This window comes from Castor canadensis, chromosome 11 (genome assembly GCF_047511655.1).
Source record: "Castor canadensis chromosome 11, mCasCan1.hap1v2, whole genome shotgun sequence".
In the NCBI taxonomy this organism is placed as follows: domain Eukaryota; kingdom Metazoa; phylum Chordata; class Mammalia; order Rodentia; family Castoridae; genus Castor; species Castor canadensis.
Window position 1 is genome coordinate 102537803 of NC_133396.1, and position 18141 is coordinate 102555943.

The 18141-nt window shown below is 36.1% G+C and overlaps 2 protein-coding genes across 2 annotated transcripts in view; one reads left to right on the forward strand and one right to left on the reverse strand.

Annotated features, from left to right (window-relative positions):
* Positions 1 to 13808, forward strand: part of Spta1 (spectrin alpha, erythrocytic 1) — a 63509-nt gene extending 49701 nt beyond the window's left edge. The window contains exons 42-52 of the mRNA XM_074047748.1: positions 420 to 496; positions 3649 to 3858; positions 5310 to 5606; positions 6059 to 6171; positions 7304 to 7321; positions 8107 to 8158; positions 9159 to 9346; positions 10378 to 10431; positions 10822 to 10968; positions 11681 to 11825; positions 12346 to 13808. Of these exons, the coding sequence (XP_073903849.1) occupies positions 420 to 496; positions 3649 to 3858; positions 5310 to 5606; positions 6059 to 6171; positions 7304 to 7321; positions 8107 to 8158; positions 9159 to 9346; positions 10378 to 10431; positions 10822 to 10968; positions 11681 to 11825; positions 12346 to 12471 (1427 nt within the window). The 3' untranslated portion in view covers positions 12472 to 13808. The remainder of the gene's footprint in view (positions 1 to 419; positions 497 to 3648; positions 3859 to 5309; positions 5607 to 6058; positions 6172 to 7303; positions 7322 to 8106; positions 8159 to 9158; positions 9347 to 10377; positions 10432 to 10821; positions 10969 to 11680; positions 11826 to 12345) is intronic.
* Positions 13809 to 16865: 3057 nt separating this feature from the next.
* Or10z1 (olfactory receptor family 10 subfamily Z member 1) lies at positions 16866 to 17807 on the reverse strand. Its single transcript, XM_020185922.1, has one exon. The coding sequence runs from the start codon at positions 17805 to 17807 to the stop codon at positions 16866 to 16868; it is 942 nt and encodes a 313-aa protein (XP_020041511.1).
* Between the last annotated feature and the right edge of the window lie 334 nt (positions 17808 to 18141).

Below are 18141 nucleotides of genomic sequence, written 5' to 3' on the forward strand. Positions count from 1 at the left end.
GTGCACTCACCTATGTACAACACATGCTGATAGGAAATTAAACATAATTCCATAGAACAAATTTTTTGGAATTGGTAATTTCATGTATGATATTCAGAAAGGCAGAAAACATCCTAGAAAATTATCTACACTGTGTGTTGATTTACTTACAATTTATGTCCAGTCTGTATTTTTCCATTTTTTATATGAAAAATATAAAAAAATTCCTGTGCTCCTAGCTCCACTGTAGTCAGGTTTATTTTGCTTAAGGATAGAAAATATAATCCATTATTCCACACAGCTCCTATATTCCAGTGAGTCATCTATCTTTAGAATCAGGGAACTTCTTATTCCTCATTATAAATAATCATTCCCTCCTAACACAGGCTGATACAGGAACAGCTATTATTCTCTTCTCATTGATTATCTTTGCTTTTTAGGTGAGAAAGAAACAAGCCTGAAGGCCAAAGACAATGGTGGGGACCTCACTGCTTTTCTCACTCTCCTGGCAAAACAGGTGAGCTGCTGCAATGTTGAAAGGTGTCAGGGAGGCCCAAGACCCACATCACACAGAAGCTTTTGTGATTTTATTGTCTGTAGCATCTGTAATATTGTTTCCTTTTTCCTTCCCAATATTTATGATGTTCTTATATTATATTCTTACATATTCTTATAGATTCTATAACATATTATAGAATTATATAATATATATAATATATTATATATTATATTTAATATGAAATATACTGTTATATTGTACAATATCATCTATTGTACAATTGTATAATAGTATACACTATATATAATATATTAAACATTATATAACATTATATAATATATAAAATGCATTATATATTATTATGTTATACATTACATGTAATAAAATATATAATTATATATAACATAATATTCTTTCTTCCTTTCTCTCTCTCTCTCTCTTTCTTTCTGTCTCTCCCTTTCTCTCCTCACATTAGACATAAATGATGAACATTTGGTTTTCTATTTTACCCCTGAATGTTTGGGTATTCTCTTCTAGTAAGATCTGTACTAGTCTGTTACTATAGTTAAATACCTGATTAAGGCTAACTTTATAAAGAAAAGATGTTTGTTTAGCTCACAGTTTGAGGCTAAAAGTCCAAATAATATAGTGCAGGCCCAATGGCAGATGGCAATATCACAAGCAGAAGGAAAAGATCACATCTAGAAACAGGAAGCCAGAGAGAGATTGTCATCTTCCAATTGACCTAAGGACCTCCTATAAAGGACCACCTCTTAAAGGTTCCACACCATCATCACTGCACTGAAGATGAAGCTTCTGACACATGGACATTTAGGGGACACATTTAAGCCATATCTAAACTATAGCAATATCCTTTAATATCTTTAACCTTTTATATGTCTTTACCATTTTCTTTTAGCTTTCTTCAAATTAACTTGATGTTTTTACCTTAAATTTATTGAAATGGGTAGATTATCAAAATGTTAAACATTCTTCTTTCATATACATACAAAATTTATATATATGAATATAAATTGAAGTCTACAAATTTCCCTCTAAGCAAACATTTAGCTATATCCCACAAATTTTTTTGTCATCATTTAGCTAAACCGTTCCTGCAATTTCTAATTTAATTTAATATTTTTCTTTGACCTGTTGATTATTTGGTAGTATATTGCTTAATTTGCAAACATTCAAGAATTTTCTCATTATCTTTCTTTGACATTCACTATGTTTTAAAAATAAATTCTATATTGTTTCAGAAACTAAATGTCAAAAAATGGTCTGTTTTGGTGAATATTGGATATACGTTTGAAAACTGCATATTTTACCGTGGTTTATATTACCAACCCAATTTGAGTTGTTAGTTATGGTTTTTAAATATCTTGTTATTTTTATATGTGTTGATCTAGGTTAAAATTGTATTGACAGAATTGTGGAATCATTTTTTATGAATTGATATTACTCATGAAATGTTCCTCTATCTTTTTTCTTTTACTTATTTATTAGCATATTATACCTATACCAGGGATACATTGTGACATTTACAAATTGCTTACACTATATCCTAATTAGATTCACTCCCTCCATCTTTTTCCTTTGTCTTCCCTAACCCCTTCATAGAACAGTTTCAACAGGTCTGGTTATTCCATTTTTTTATATGAATACATAGTACTTCCACCATATTTGCCCTTCCTCATCCTTTCCTTGTGCCCTCGCTGCTCCCACTGGTACCAACCTCCAGACAGGACTGTTTTTTGAATTAAAATTTTCATTTTCAGATACTGGTATACTATACCAACTTTCCTTTTAATGTTGGTAGTGTGTAGCTATTTCCATCCTTCGGTGTTTTTTTTTTTTGTATGTTTAAATTTTAGTTGTGTCTTCTGTAAATACTACGGAGGGGAATATTATGTTATTTTTTATCATTTGATAAATTCTCATTAGAAAATGTGTCTACTTACATTTAAGGTAATTAACTCTTGATTTTTGGGTTAAAACTGTAAGTTAGTACCTCTTCCATCTAATCCCCTGCTTTTTAGTCAGAGATTGAAATGATTCAAGATACAGTTTTAGACTTATTTTATTTTATTTTCTTGAGGACTTGCATGCATTTTACTTTGCTTTTACTCCCAGGGCCTTTCAGAGGTTTCAACTAAAGTTCTTTAACCAATACTGATCCTACTTAATGGATCTTGAAGTCAGCCTATGGCAGATCATGCAATCAGATCTAGTAATCAAAACTTCTGCATGGCAACTTAAAAAGAAAAGATTCTGAGCTACAATCTTTAACTGGCTTCTAGGACTTTTGTCCCATACAGTTTAGGAATCTAAAATGCCTTGAGAGGAAAAGATAGGAGAATATTGTACCTGCTTTTCTTCAGAACCTTTTCATGTCCCCTTCAATCTTGCCTGCTTCAAAATGATAACTTTTATCCTTTTGACTCCTTGAGATTGCCAAAAGCTCTGAATAATGCTTTCACCTCAACTTCTTACTTGCACAACTTACCCTTCAAAGGGAAAAGTGAAGACAATATTGCTCTTATGTCAACATTGTATCTTTCTCTCTGGAGTTTTGAGCTCTTGAGTTGTGGCTACCTGAGTCACATTCTGATTCCTTTCAATCAGCAGATTTTTTTGTACTTTTATGCAGTTGTTAAAGTTACTCTCAAAAGGAGAATCAGTCCAATTAAAGCCCCTCCTTTTGTGATTTTGGTATCAACATTTCTGGAAAAAAGAAACTCATTTGTCTAACTGGCAATTATAGGAGGTTTTTTGTTAGTTTGTGTACTTTCCAGGCCACTAGTAGTGCCCTGTTACTAATTAGACCAGAGTACAGAGTATCAGAAAGAGTGTGTGCTATAGGAAGAATTTAATTTTGATGGGGAAAATTTGGAATAACATGTCATGTTTCAGTATTACCTTAACATTAATTTTAGACTAATCTAAAATCTAATTATAACCCATGCACATAGTGAAACTCAGCCTTAATTCCAACCCAAATGTTTACTTAAGTCTCTAAGTTATATTTTCTTTTCCTTGGTCATCTTCCTAACTCTTGCCTAGCCTTTATCATGTCCATAATTAAAATCTGGTTGCCATTAGGTATGAACAGCACCTTAGCTCCCACACTGTTTTCCTGTTCATAGCTCATCTATTGATCTTCTCAGGATACACTGGATGCCAGTCTTCAGAGTTTCCAGCAAGAGCAACTTTCTGAGATCACTGATCTGAAGGACCAACTGGCAGTCGCTCAGCACAGCCAGACCAAAGCCATTGAGGAGCGCCATGCTGCTCTACTGAGGCGCTGGGAACAGTTGTTGGAAGCCTCTGCAGCTCACAGACAGAAATTGCTGGAGAAGCAGCTGCCTCTACAGAAGGTAAAAGAAAAAATGATAAGGCATGATCAGCTCTATTATCTGGATATTTGTCATGGAATTCAGAAATAGATACTGGAAACCCTGTTTGAAAAATCTGTAAACATTTAGGTCATTCTAAAGGATCAAGACATTCTTATTGAACAAAAGAGTTTGTTGTTTTAGATTGAAAGGAAAGTTTTAAAAATGTTTTATTAGTGTATATTAATTGTACAAAATAATGGGTTACATTATGGCAGAGATATCTGCATACCAATGTTTACCACAACACTATTCACAATTACCAAGTCATGAAATTAGGTTAGATGCCCATCAATGGATTAACAGATAAAGAAAATTTGGCATGTATATACAATAGAATATTATTTGGCCATTAATAGGGGTTTTTTGGCTTGTTTGTTTTAGTGGATTGAGCAGTTAAACAGCTGACTTGAGATGGAAACCAGGCATGTATAGTGGGAAAAGAGAGTGGGGCAAGCAGGTGTAAGGCCTTTATACACAGTAGAACTTAGTACTCCTAGAGCTGGCCTTGAGCTTTTCTCTAATTCCCATGCCTCAAAAGAAGAACTGGTAAAATAGCCATAAAACATGTTTTCAACTTGTATCTTTCTTAGATGGGAATCCTTGTATACGCCAGTTAATATCTCTGACCTTGTGTTCCCTACTTAAGAAATAGGACAATATTGCCACCTTTACCTGACTTTCTATTTTATTATTATTAAAGAAGACAATGAATCTAGAAACAGTATAAACCACTCAGTTCTACACAAATGGGAGTGATTAAAATGTTCTTTCCAGTGCTGGATATTAAGGCATGTTTATTTAGCATATGGATCATTAAAATTAGTACAATGTAAAAGGTAACTGTCTAATGCCTTTGTCATTCCCCCTCCATTTGGATTAATTTTATTCTCTTTAACTCCCTCTTTCAGGGATAATGAAAACTCATTTTCTTATTTGTTCAAGATAAATATTTTCAGAAATAGAATTTGCTCATCCAAAGTCTATGTGGTCATAGAAGTTTGGAAGAAAAAGAGGAAGCAGAATAGTACAGAACAGATTTGCCTGGTTCCTTTATTCAATCATTTTTCTGTTTGTTCCTTCAACATCTACTCCTGCATTTGCTATGTGCTAGGTAGAACTGGAACACAAAATTTAGAATAAAAAAATCACATAATTAAAAACTGCCCTGTCAGTTAAGGTATTGTAGAGATGAAGCAACGCACTTTCTTCATTTAGAAAGGTAGAAAGACTTGGCTAATTTCACATAATGAGAAAATGATAATACCGGCCAGGGCTATTCCTCTAACTCTGTGTCAATCCATTGTATCACATGGTCCCTGTTGGTTTTAGTTCTTCCTTTTTAGAGTCAGTCATTATTTTTACCCTCTATCTTCTCTTTTATCAAGGGGCTTTATTTAGAAAGGTGGAGGTTTCTTCTGTTTTCTCTGCAGGCTGAGGAGTTATTTATGGAATTTGCACACAAAGCTTCAGCTTTCAACAACTGGTGTGAGAATGCTGAGGAAGACCTGTCAGAGCCTGTACACTGTGTCTCCCTGAATGAGATTCGGCAGCTGCAGAAGGACCATGAGGCTTTCTTGGCCTCCTTGGCTGGAGCTCAAGAAAACTTCAACTATTTGCTGGAACTAGACCAGAAGATTAAAACCTTAAATGTTCCCTCCAGCCCCTATACTTGGTTAACAGTGGAGGTGCTAGAAAAGATCTGGAAGCACCTGCCTGACGCTATCAAGGTAACTTGGGGCACAACTGGGACATCTTCTGTCTATAGTGAGCATGACCACTTAATCCGTTACAAAAGTTAAGGAACTTTGAGAAAGAAAGGAACATACCATTAATAATTATACTGGGATAGCAGTCATGAATCAAGATTAATAAAAATTGGAAAGTATTTATACCTATGCCACAGTAGACTAACCTTATACCCATAGTTTGTATCAGTTCATGCTTTGGATTGGGGAGTTTGAACAATGATTCAGGGAAAAGAATAGATGCTCCAAATAGGCAGTTGGAGAGGTAATAAGTTATAAAAAGTTCATGAGTTATTTATGATCACTTAGACATGTGCCTGTGGAAGATAGAGCAGATTTGGGATAGAGATGTGCAGATGAGCCTACAAACCAGATCTTTTATGGCACAGAAAGTCCTCTGATATGAACCCTGCTCTCCATGTTTTGGTGTCTAGGAACGGGAGCATGAGTTGCAAAAGGAAGAAGCAAGACAGGTCAAAAACTTTGAGATGTGTCAGGAGTTTGAACAGAATGCCAGTGCCTTTCTTCAATGGATCCAGGAGACCAGGTGTGCCGTGCTCCCTCCAAACTTATGACCAGTATATCACACACAGTTTCCCATAGGGATGACAAACATGTCTGAAAGGGAGTGGAGACAATCCTACATCATGTATTCTGTCCCCAAGTCACCACATTTTGAGCATGCTTTATATTTGGAATTGGCCACTTTCTGAATCAGTCCTTGCAAAATTAAGAAATGGAAATTTCATTCTGATTCCCATTTTGCACTCTTCTTTACTCTTTCCTTGACACACTCACTTTTCTTCCTGTTGCCTATGATCATACTTCAGAATAATAGCAATCCATATTGCTCTTTACAAAATATTTCTATATCCATTATCTTACTTAGCTTTCAAAGCAACCTTGAAAAGTACTCAGAGCAGATCTTATTACCTCTGCTTCCATGTTTAGAAACAAGTTTAAGTAGACAAATTGACTTCTTCAAGGTCACATAACCAGAAACAGAACCTACTGTGAATACCTAACATGATGTCTACTAAAGGTATAATGGAGATCAAGTGGGATAATGTAGGTTAATTGAATTTATTAAATGCAAAATGTTCTATACATGAAGATAACATTTGTCACATCTTCTGGGTAAATGACCTGGAATAGAAGAGACATAGAAGATGTAATATATTAGAATTAATGTTTAAAGTTGGTACACTGTATCCATTAGATGGGTCATAATTGTGCTATTTTGAGGGCAAAAGTGGTGGCTATAAAATCCATAGTATATGTTGTCACTAAATACCCATTGGTAAAAATAAATGAGAAAAAAGAACAAAATGAAACCATCATCATTCTAGAAAACATCTGACTGACATCAAAGGAAACAGTATGATGTCCCTTGCCTCTGATTTTGGTCAGTCTATCATACCCTGGCAGTGTCTGCTCAACATTGAACATATGTTGTAGCATCAGTATTCTTTGGCCTAAAGCAAAGAGCTTCATGGAATGATGAGATTCTCAGAGTGGGAGAGGCTTTGGAAGCTGTGTGGATGAGTTAATATTTTTGACTACAAACAACTCAGAATGTTTCATAAATCTGAAGAAATATGATAATTAAAAGTAATCTGTGTTAACATATGATTTCCCTCTTCTTTCTTCCGATTCCTGCTCCGGTCCACCATATCCAGGGCTTATTTTCTGGATGGGTCAGTATGTTATGTTATCATGTTTGCTTTCTTATATTATTCTGGAAGAATTAGTTAAGGGGTCCTTAGTTCTGAAGCATCATTATCCTATAGCAATCTGATAGTGCCTAAATAAAAATTCGGGGTGAGAAATAGAAGCTCATTTGATTTCATCCTGCTCCTATAGGCCAGCAGGTGGAGCACTGCCTACATTGTTTCAGTGTATAGCTTGTTCTTCTGTATTTGGGATCTATACCTGTGGATTTAACCTACCATGGATTGAAAATATTCAGAAAAAAAATGTGTCTGTACTGAATATGTGCAGACTATTTTCTTATCATTACCCCTAAACAACTATTTATATAGCATCTGCATTGTATTAGGTATTATAAGAACTCAATCTAAAGATTATTAATGTGTATGGAAGGATTTGTGTAGGTTATATGAAAATAGTATGCCAATTTATATATGGGAGTTTCCACAATTCTGTATGCATAGGGATCCTGGAACTAGTCCCCCATGGATACTAAAGAAATGAGAATGAACTAGCAGAGGCATGTGGAAGCCCTCTTCTTAGCAGATAAAAACTAGGGCAGGTCTTATATCCTTTTTTATCAGTCTGGAAAGATTACCAAAGACAGAAAGTTTGATTGTGAAAATTTGGTTTTATGAAACTTTATTTTATAGAGGACATGTAACTTGAGAGAAGTAGAAACAGAGAAGTATTCGTTCTTTGAGTTGGTATGTCTGTATGAAATATTAATCTCTGATGGTCTGAGTAATATTTCCCTTTGGTTCTAAACCAGATCTTTACTCAAAGAAAAAGGAACTCTGGAATCCCAACTGGAAGCAAATAAAGTAAGTATCATTTGTAAGATTATAAACAGTGCAAAGGAAACCAGTTAGAAACCTGGTAACCATTTTAGGTAGACAAACAGAAAGCTAAGGCTGTGGTCCCACTATGTCACTAATCTGCATTGTAGCCACAGGCCACCACTTTGTAGATATGGACCTCAGTTTATTTAAATCTCTGAACATTAATTTCTGTATCTATACAATTGAATTAATGCCTACATTATGAGGTTTAATGATTAAGTAAGAGAGCCAATATGAAAGTTCGTAGCCTATACCTGGAATATCAGCAAATTTCTGTTGTAATTTGATATGGACAAATGATATAACTGAATCTAGATATGGGCTAGAACAGTATTTCTCAATCTTATTTTTATTGCCTCCTCCCAGAAGAAAAAGTTCATTAAATTTAATCTCTCCCTAATGAAAGAAAAGTAAGATGTCAGGTAGAGTTGATGTTTGGAGGCCCACAAGCCTTATAACATCCAACATTTTCATGCATTTCTCACCATTATCAGACCATTTTGTCCCATAGCCTTGGGGAACAACAAGCTTTCACTAAAAAGTATGGGAAAGATGCAGAAAACTGGCAAATAATGTGCTTGGTTGGTGAGAACAGCCCATACTGATGAAGGAGACCCAGCAAGGGACATGGAGTACTTTGATGATAATTTACATTTTCATCCCTGTGAGCTGGTGGTACCTGAGTCTTAGAGATTCTGTTCTTGTGGTATATAACTGTTAACTCTTAGTTTTATATTTTGAAAAGTACCAGAGTTACAAGAGTCTTCTCACCTAAACTTCCCACTGTTTAATAAAAGAGGGCTATAGAAGTGAAAATACTTTCCTCAGTTATTCCTTGTTCATAGAGGGCAAGAAGTTTCCTGAAAATAATTGAAAAGGAGCAATTTAAGGAAAACCCAAACTCATTTCTTTTCTCTCCCATCCCTAGGTTTGGAGCTGGTGGCCTAACTGACTGTTTCTCTTCTTCTCTGTCTGTTCCTAGAGGAAGCAGAAGGAGATACAGGCAATGAAGCGTCAGCTGACAAAGATTGAGGACCTGGGGGACAACATGGAAGAGGCGCTGATCCTTGACATCAAATACAGCACCATTGGATTAGCTCAGCAGTGGGACCAGCTTCATCAGTTAGGAATGAGGATGCAACACAACCTGGAACAGCAGATCCAGGCCAAGTACTGAGGATTTATAGCCAATATTGGTTGTTAGGAACCTAACTAAGGGCTAGAGTTTACGGTACTCATATAGGGAACTGTTCTAGAGATAGTACACTCACTTTCAAAGCAAAGCAAATATATTCTCTCTTCACTACTTCCCCACAGATGTGCTGTTTCTCATTATACTCAGATTTATTGGGAAATGAGAGACATGCCCTCCCCATGACTGCATTCATCATCTGCCTGGACAAGTGACCCTTCCATCTGTTTCTCAGAGTCCCCTTACCATCTTACGTGTTCTTTTCAGAAAGAATTTCCTTTTGTAAAATTCTACTCCAGATATAGTATCTAGGGTGTAAGAAATATTCAAAGTATGGATTAATACAGGTCAAGACAGAAATTAGTTTTCCTAGGTAAGCAAATTATATCAAAGAAGCGTTAGATCTCAATAGTTTTTTGGCAATATTTTTATCTAGATCAGGGGTTGGCAAACATTTTCTGTATAGGACCTTGTTATAAATAATTTAGTGTTTGTGAGTTATATAATTTCCATTATAACTTTTCAACTCTGCTAATATAGTGAAAATGAAGCTATAAATAATTCAGACATGGAATCATGGCTGTACCCCAATAAAATTTTATTTCTGGACACTAAAATTTGAATTTCATACAATTTTGTGTTCCATAAAATATTCTTGTGATTACATTCGATCAAATGAAATTTAAAAACGTTCCTGATTCATGGACTATGTGAAAACAGATGGCAGGTTGGATTTGTTTCGTGAAGCATAGTTTGCCAATCTCTGAACTAGATGATTCAAGTAGCATATTGTCCATTAAAATTCCTCTTGGGCTGGAGGTAAGGCTCAAATGGCAGAGTTCTTGTCCAGCAAATACAAGGCCCTGAGCTCTAATATGCTAATATGCTAATAATAATAATAGCAGTAGTAGTAGTAGTAGTAGCAGCAGTAGTAGTAATTCCTCTCTTTCATATAACATGTCATTTGCTGTTTTCTATCTTGTTTCATGGCTTTATTTATACTTTTCAGGGACACCATAGGTGTGAGTGAGGAGACACTAAAGGAGTTTAGCACAACCTATAAGTGAGTATAACTTCACAGTTTACTGGTTCTTTGTTTTCTATACCAGTCAGAGTAAATTTACAAATAACTAATACTTTTCTCCCTCCATGTGGTTTGATGAGATTTTAACTAAAGATCTAGATATGTTAATTAGCTTTAGTCTGTGAGATTCTTGAACTTTGAAAAATAATTCTCTTTCAAGCTCAATGTTTTATGCTTTTTTCTCTATCCTCAGGTTTAAAGAGGTTAAAAAATAGAAATATAGATATAAGATACAGATAGAGACAATTCTATGACAACCATATTGACATGACGTGTTAATAACACTTTGGTTGATACAACAAAGACCTATTATTTTCTGTTCTAATCTGGTTCTCTTTTGAATTTGATAAAAATGCTTTTATTCTTTAGACACTTTGATGAGAACTTGACAGGGCGCTTGACTCACAAAGAGTTCCGGTCCTGCCTGAGAGGACTCAATTACTATTTACCCATGGTAGAGGATGATGAACCTGAGCCCAGGTTTCAGAAGTTTCTGGATGCTGTGGATCCAGGGAGGTAAGTGGAGGACCACGGGTCACACTAGCATGGTATTAGAGATTGGAGAGAGTAGAACAGACAGCAAAATTGTCCATAAAACATGAAAAAAACTCATTTGAAAATAGAGAAATACAGACAAACATAAATGAATTGGGCAGCTCTCAGTGCTCCTTTGAAATTAGCTTAGAGATAAATGGTACTAACTCCAACTCAGATCCTAGCTCTTCAGTTTTCCCAATTCATGACTCATATTAGATCTATGAATATCAACTTGCTCTGAAGGTGAGACTTAAGAGAAGAATCCTTTCATGTATGTGAGATTTTAAGGAGATGTGGGTGATTCAAAGGCCAACACTTGCGTGTGAAGTTGTGTGTGCTTGTGGGGTTGTAGTAGAGTCATGCACGGATCAAGTTATTGTTAGGGAGTAATGCTGTCTAATAGTAAAGACAATATAAGTCTGAGAATTACATAACATGAGAAATTCTAAAACTTTGCAAAGAGAATGAAGCTGAATGACACAAGTATAAATGGTCTGAAGTTTAGGAAACAGTATTTGACTATAAGAAGGTGAGGAGGGTGTCAGAATGCAGAGCATAGCCATAGTCTCAGACCACTTATTTGAATGAGGAATAGGGAGAATCTGCCTTCCTTCTGACTCCAAGACACAGGTTAGAATGAAGGGGACCGCCTACTTCTCTGACTTGAGATCCTGTTTCACTTTTCCCACAGGAAGGGCTATGTCTCTCTGGAGGACTATACATCATTTCTAATTGATAAGGAATCGGAGAACATCAAGACCAGTGATGACATAGAAAGTGCTTTCCAAGCCCTAGCAGAGGGAAAGGCTTATATTACCAAAGAGGACATGAAGCAGGTCAGATTCTAGTTGCTTCTTTTATTATGCTCTCATCATCCGGATTTTGGTCATCTTAGTCTTGGCTGCCTATTTCAAAAACCTCTACCATCCTACTCATTTTCCCCTCAGACCTCTCCTTTCACAAGATGCCATTTGTTTTGGTCTTTCTTTTGTATGGATCCAGCTCAAATACCTATAGTGTATCTCTGACTGTCAAAGACAATTCAAAACCAGTAATTCAGTTTTTTAGAGTTGCTTCCTATCACTCCTTTTTAATAAGCTGAATTTAAAGAATACAGAATTTAGTATATTCAAAATGAATGAGCTCTTTAATTCAAGAAAGAGCTAAGTTGAAAATATGGATTGGTCTTATTCATTGGAAATCATAAATTTATGAGAACAGAGTGTGATAGGAACAAGGCTTGTTTTTTCTTCCAGAGACTCTCTACCTCCTACATGTACAGCATGTCAGAAACCACAAAGAATCACCTATTTTGAGTCTTTATAACTGTATCTTTCTCTTTCTTCTATTTTTCAGGCTCTAACCCCAGAACAAGTATCATTCTGTACCGTACATATGCAGCAATATATGGACCCACGGGGCCGAGGCCATCCTGCTGGCTATGATTATGTTGGCTTCACCAATTCCTACTTTGGCAACTGACAAGCAGATATTTGGGAATTGTAGAAAATCTTGGTGTGTTGGGAAAGTATTGGGGTTGAGAGGATGGGGAAGTGTGGAGGATGAAAAATGGTCATGTGTGTGTGTGTGTGTGTGTGTGTGTGTGTGTGTGTGTGTGTGTATAATGTTTATTTCAGGATGTAAAATCTATCAAGCTTCGAGTGGAGCATGAGGGACTAACAGAGTTGGAAAAGAGGAGGCAATGTGTTTATTTGTATGGAACTAGTCATTACCGAGGAATGCCAAGGTCTTTATTTTCTATTTTTTTATGTTCTACATAAAAATGTACTTTATTGTGTCTGATTATAAAATAAAGCATCTCTTTTTAAACAGGAACTATTAACTAAAATGTTTCTGACCCCATTGAGCTTCTGTGTTTCTGGGAAACATACTATTACCTAAATGTGAGCAGCTAATTATATTATAAAAAAAGGGCCATAAAAAGTATGAATAATATCCAAGATAACTTACAATTTATTTTTAGCTTTGGAATGTGGTTAAATTCTTATATTTGGAAATGAGGATATTTGATATTCTGAGGAACCTCAATGTTTTAGTTTGTGAAATATAGACATAGAGAGATCAGCATGACACCTGTTTTTTTCTTAAATCTTCCTGTTTTCAGTTTTCTTTTTAACTCTTCCCCCTTTTCATTCTTTACCATTATAGTAGATGTTTTTACTCTCAGAATGACAAAATTCCCACATAGCAGGGCTCCTTCTTGTCCCCTAAGACCCTGAATTCCTTCTTAAATTTTAATGGGATGAAAATAATATTTGTGCTTATTTGCTTCTACCTACTGTTAGAGTAGGACTCAGTAGAATAGTTTATAAAATTATAAATTAAGTAAAAAACAAGAGAAGGTGGTACTGTCTCTAAGAATCTTCAAAACAAGTTTGGTCTGAGCAGATTCAAATGCTAATATTTGGACTTGAGTTATCAAAAGTGATAGTGCATTTTATTGGTGAGAATTCTTAGGTCACTTTGCCTTGTGTAAAATTGCCAGTGTCCTGTACACAGCCCCCACCTCCTAATCCATGAATACTATACCTTGATTACCATCTTAAATCTCTGTTCCTTCCTTTGCATGGAAATTAATCCTCCTTTGGTCTAAGGGAATATCCTGTCACAAGAACCATTTAAAAGAATTTTGTTAACTAGCAAAAATGCTTTGTCTTTCTTATTATGCTTATGTCTTCTCTTCAAAAACAATTAGAGATAAAGGCAGAACAGGTTCTACCTGGAAGTGAAGGGGGGAGGGGAGAAAAAGGTGTGTGTGTGGGGGGAATTACCCAAACAATGTATGCACATGTGAATAAATGAATAAAAATAAATAAATAAATAATTTTAAAAAGAATTTTGTTTACAACCAAAAAATTACCTTTGTCACAATAACATTTTGCTGACTTTTGCATAAGCGATCAAATACTATGATATAACAATCAGAATGTACTCTAAAAATGAATGTTCACAAATGTCTAAATTGCTTACAAGTAGAAAACAGTATAGTCAGTTGATCATCAAAAAACACTATTACCTAGTATCACACAAGTATGGACATTCTAAAACTTTGTGTTGGAAATAATCAGACAGGATTATTCAGGAAATAATTCAAAAACAGTCTGTGCAAACAGTTCTTAAGACCCCCCATCTCCAAAATAATCAGAGCAAAATGGATTGGATTGTGTCTTAAGTGTTGCAGCACCTGTTTTGCAATCATGAAGCCCTGAGTTCGAATTCCAGTCCCAACAAAAATAAACAACAGTAGTCAGAGATGCATTCAGTTCCTTCTGAAATGCAATTGTGATCACCTGTTCACTACACTCAAGCAAAAGAAATCAATATTGGAATCAACATGTAATTTAGTAGGGACTATATTCAATGTATAATATAACAATTAGAATCTGTTTTAAATATCTTTCTTAATCCAATAATTAAGTTCCTTCTAATTAATATTTATTTCTTCTCGACCTTCTATCTACTTGCTTTATGTTAGAATCCTTGCCTTACCTTTGCTGATTATCTTCTTTAAAACTTACAGATTAGATCCTGCTCCTTAGCCCAAGCCCTATGGCTACATCCTTGATTTAATTACTTCACTCCAAATAGAACACTCCTTTTTTTGTGAACCCTTAATTAACATAGAGAATTTAAATCACCTGGGGAGATTTTGTAGCCTAACTCTGTTGTCTCCATCCTCAACCAATTGTGTCAATACCCATAAAGATGGAGCTCAGGAATATGTACTCTGAAATACCCCCCAAATAGTTGTACAGCCTTTCATACTTGAGTATTACAAGTGCAAGTTAGACAGACCTATAAACATTTCCTAGCAATTCTTAGAACATCCTTACCTACCATTGGTCAGGGTGCTTTTAGGGACTGTTATTCTGGGTAAACTGGATGGGTTGTGGAACTGAACTTAATTAAATAGCCTCAGTGCAATGGGAGATGGCATCCAGCCTATAGTGAAAAGGATCCAAGATTAGATGGCCTTTCTCTTTTGACCTAGGTCCTTAATGCCATCTGAGTAACTAACCTACTTCACCATAGCCTGTTCTCTTCTCTGACATGTGGCTTTCTTCCTCCCACATTTAATTTCCACCAAATTGTAACTACAAGGTATAGTTAGAGCATGAAAACTATGGATTTTTATCTTGAAAAACTATCATCTCGGACTAAGTTCTTCCTTCATCTTAAGCATTTCCTACTTTTATCTCATTGGTAAATCCTGTAGATCTGGATCCTACCTTTTCAAAATTGCTAATGTTTGTGATTTTTTTTGTTTCCAATATTGCCATCCATATTCAGACCTCTGTCTTTCTTTAGAATGATGGCAATGGGTTTCTTATTTGTCCCCTTGCCTCTGTTTCTCCCTGTGAAAATCCATCCTCCTCCTCACTTACGGATTGAATTTCTTGAATCATTTCACAGATGCCAACCTACTCTGTGCTCAAAGATTTACTCTATCTTATCTTCCACTGCTAAAAGGATTATTTCTGAAGCAAGATATTTACACTGCTGCCCACTCCAGTGAAGAAATCTCGACCTAAGCAAACTTCCCAGCATCAATTTGAGGCATTTTCCAGCTCCTCTGGAGAAATCAACATATTCTAAAAGAAGGTTGTATTGTATTACACCCAGCCTTTGGTAACTCTGTTTCTTCTATGAATATCACCAGTCAATGCTGTCAAAATTCTACCCATCTTTTTAGGAAAAGTTCAAGAACTATCTTGAACATGAAGCTTTCTCTGATTTTCACCTTAGAGTAACCTTTTTTCTGTACTAAAACCAATACCACTTTTCATAACACATTATTAATAGTAGAAACTAACAGTTAGTGAACAATTATTATAGCCCAAGTATTGTGCTAAATTCTTAATATATATGATGCTGTTTAGTCATCAACCCAAAACTATGAGGTTAGAAACATTTTATAGATGAGGACTTTGAAGCTGAACATGGTTAAGCAATTTATCCAGTACTATACAGTTTATAAGTTGAAGAGGTTGCATTCAAATTCCTACCTGAGAGCTATGGGAGTTCACTACACTTTTACTTACCCCTAATAATATCTGGCACCATGTATGAAGCAATGTGTAGGCAGAGAGTAGAATAGGCTGAATAGGAGTTCTACAACAGATTCAAAAGTATAATAGCCAGGTTGGGGACTGAGGAGAGTTCTTGATACCAGAGATCATCAGTAATTATCAAGGAAAATATGAAATAAATGCATTTTCCTGTAATACAATGTACTCAACTTAGATTCCAATTAAAATAAGGAATGTAAAGTAATAATGAATTAGAGATAGAAAAATTCTAGTATATAAAAAGACAAAAGACACTCAATGGCAGAGAAAAGCCTGTATTTGCTTTTAGCAAGGCATTGAGCTAATCTGCCAAAGTGTTATTCACTGAATTTCAGATCTTGAAACAACATTATAGGTCAAATATTCCAATTATGTAAATATTTTAGAATTCTCTGCAGTGTCCCTGATAAGATTGCTGCCAGCTCTTCCTTGAACATGCCAAACTGCCCTCATTTAGTTCAGCTCAGTTGGAAAATTTAAAATGATCTTAATGAGCTAAGAAAATTCTTATTTCTTAATGGGTTTCAATAACTAGGGGTGACATCTATGAGGCTAAAAGTGAAAATTCTGATTTTTTAGCTCACTGTGCATTGAGCATCATAAGCAGAGCAGTAATTCCTGCTTCTGCATTCCCAAACAGCATAGGAGGAAGGGAAGAGCTGGATGGGGCTCTTCCAAAAGTTTGTGAGCAGGGCAGCTTTGCCCGCCACATGTAATTCTTGGCCTATTGAACCGGGTCTGGTTTATGACCAGCCTGCACAGAGTAGTGTCTTTTTGGTCTAGTCTTCATCCTTTACTCAGTAAACTCCCTGTAAAAGCATTTCTCAGAGATGTCTGCACAGCCCGATTCCTTAGACTATAAACAATGGGATTGAGGAGAGGGGTTACCACAGTGTAGGTGACAGAAATAAGCTGATCCCGCTCAAGACAGTAGGTGACTTTGGGCCTCAAGTACATGAAAGAGGCACAGCCATAATGAATAATGACCACAGTGAGGTGTGAAGCACAAGTAGAGAAAGCTTTCTTTCGCCCCTCAGCAGAGGGGATCCTAAGGATTGCTGCCAGAATGCAGGCATAGGAGATGGTGATGAAAAAGAAGGACACCAAGAGGACCAACAGGCTAAGGACGAGGATCCCAATTTCACTTAGTCTTGTATCACCACAGGCAATGCTTAGCACTGGTGGTGTGTCACAAAAAAAGTGTTGGATCTCATAGGAGCTGCAGAATGAGAGGTGGAAAATGACCAGTGTCATTCCCAATCCGAAGAGGTATCCACTTAGGAAGGAGGCACCAACAAGCTGGGCACAGAGAGTGGGATTCATGAGACTGACATAGTGCAGTGGGACACAGATGGCCACATATCTATCAAAGCCCATGACAGACAAAAGGAAACAATTGGAACAAGCCCATGAAGCAGAGAAAAACATCTGGGCAGCACAACCCACATAGGAGATAGCCTGGCCCCCCATAACCAGGCCAGCGAGCATCCTAGGAATGATGCCCAAAGTGTAGCAGGTCTCAGAGAAGGAGAGGAAGGAGAGGAAGAGGTACATGGGAGTGTGTAGATGACTATCTAGCCTGATAACTATGATAATGAAGACATTGCAGGTCAGGGTGATGAGATACAGAGAGAGGAACAAGACAAAGAGCAGGAGTTGCATCTCCCCAAAGCTGGAGAAGCCCAGAAACACAAAGCCCTTCCACCAGGTTACATTGGTCTGTACCATTCTAAGTGATATTCCTGATAATTTTGTTGATTCCTTCCACCATGCCAGTAGACCTAGCTTCTCCAAAAAGTAGATGAGATGGATTCTCTTTTCTTTGTACCTGTTGTGACTTGAAAAGGAACATTTGATTTAGGCTGCAGTCAAACTTCAGAAAGACATTTGTCACATCAAGCACAAATATTTATGGATCCACTCTCACACACATGTATATACATTTATAGAGATAAACTATCATCACACATATCCATGTGCATGTGCTTTCACATAAGCACATGTATACAGGCAAAGGACTCACATGCAATCATGCACATTTCACACATTCAGAACTATACAT

What these genes read in the sequence shown, in the direction of transcription:
- Or10z1 (XM_020185922.1), bottom strand. Translation starts at nt 17,807, where the DNA reads ATGGTACAGACCAATGTAACCTGGTGGAAGGGCTTTGTGTTTCTGGGC.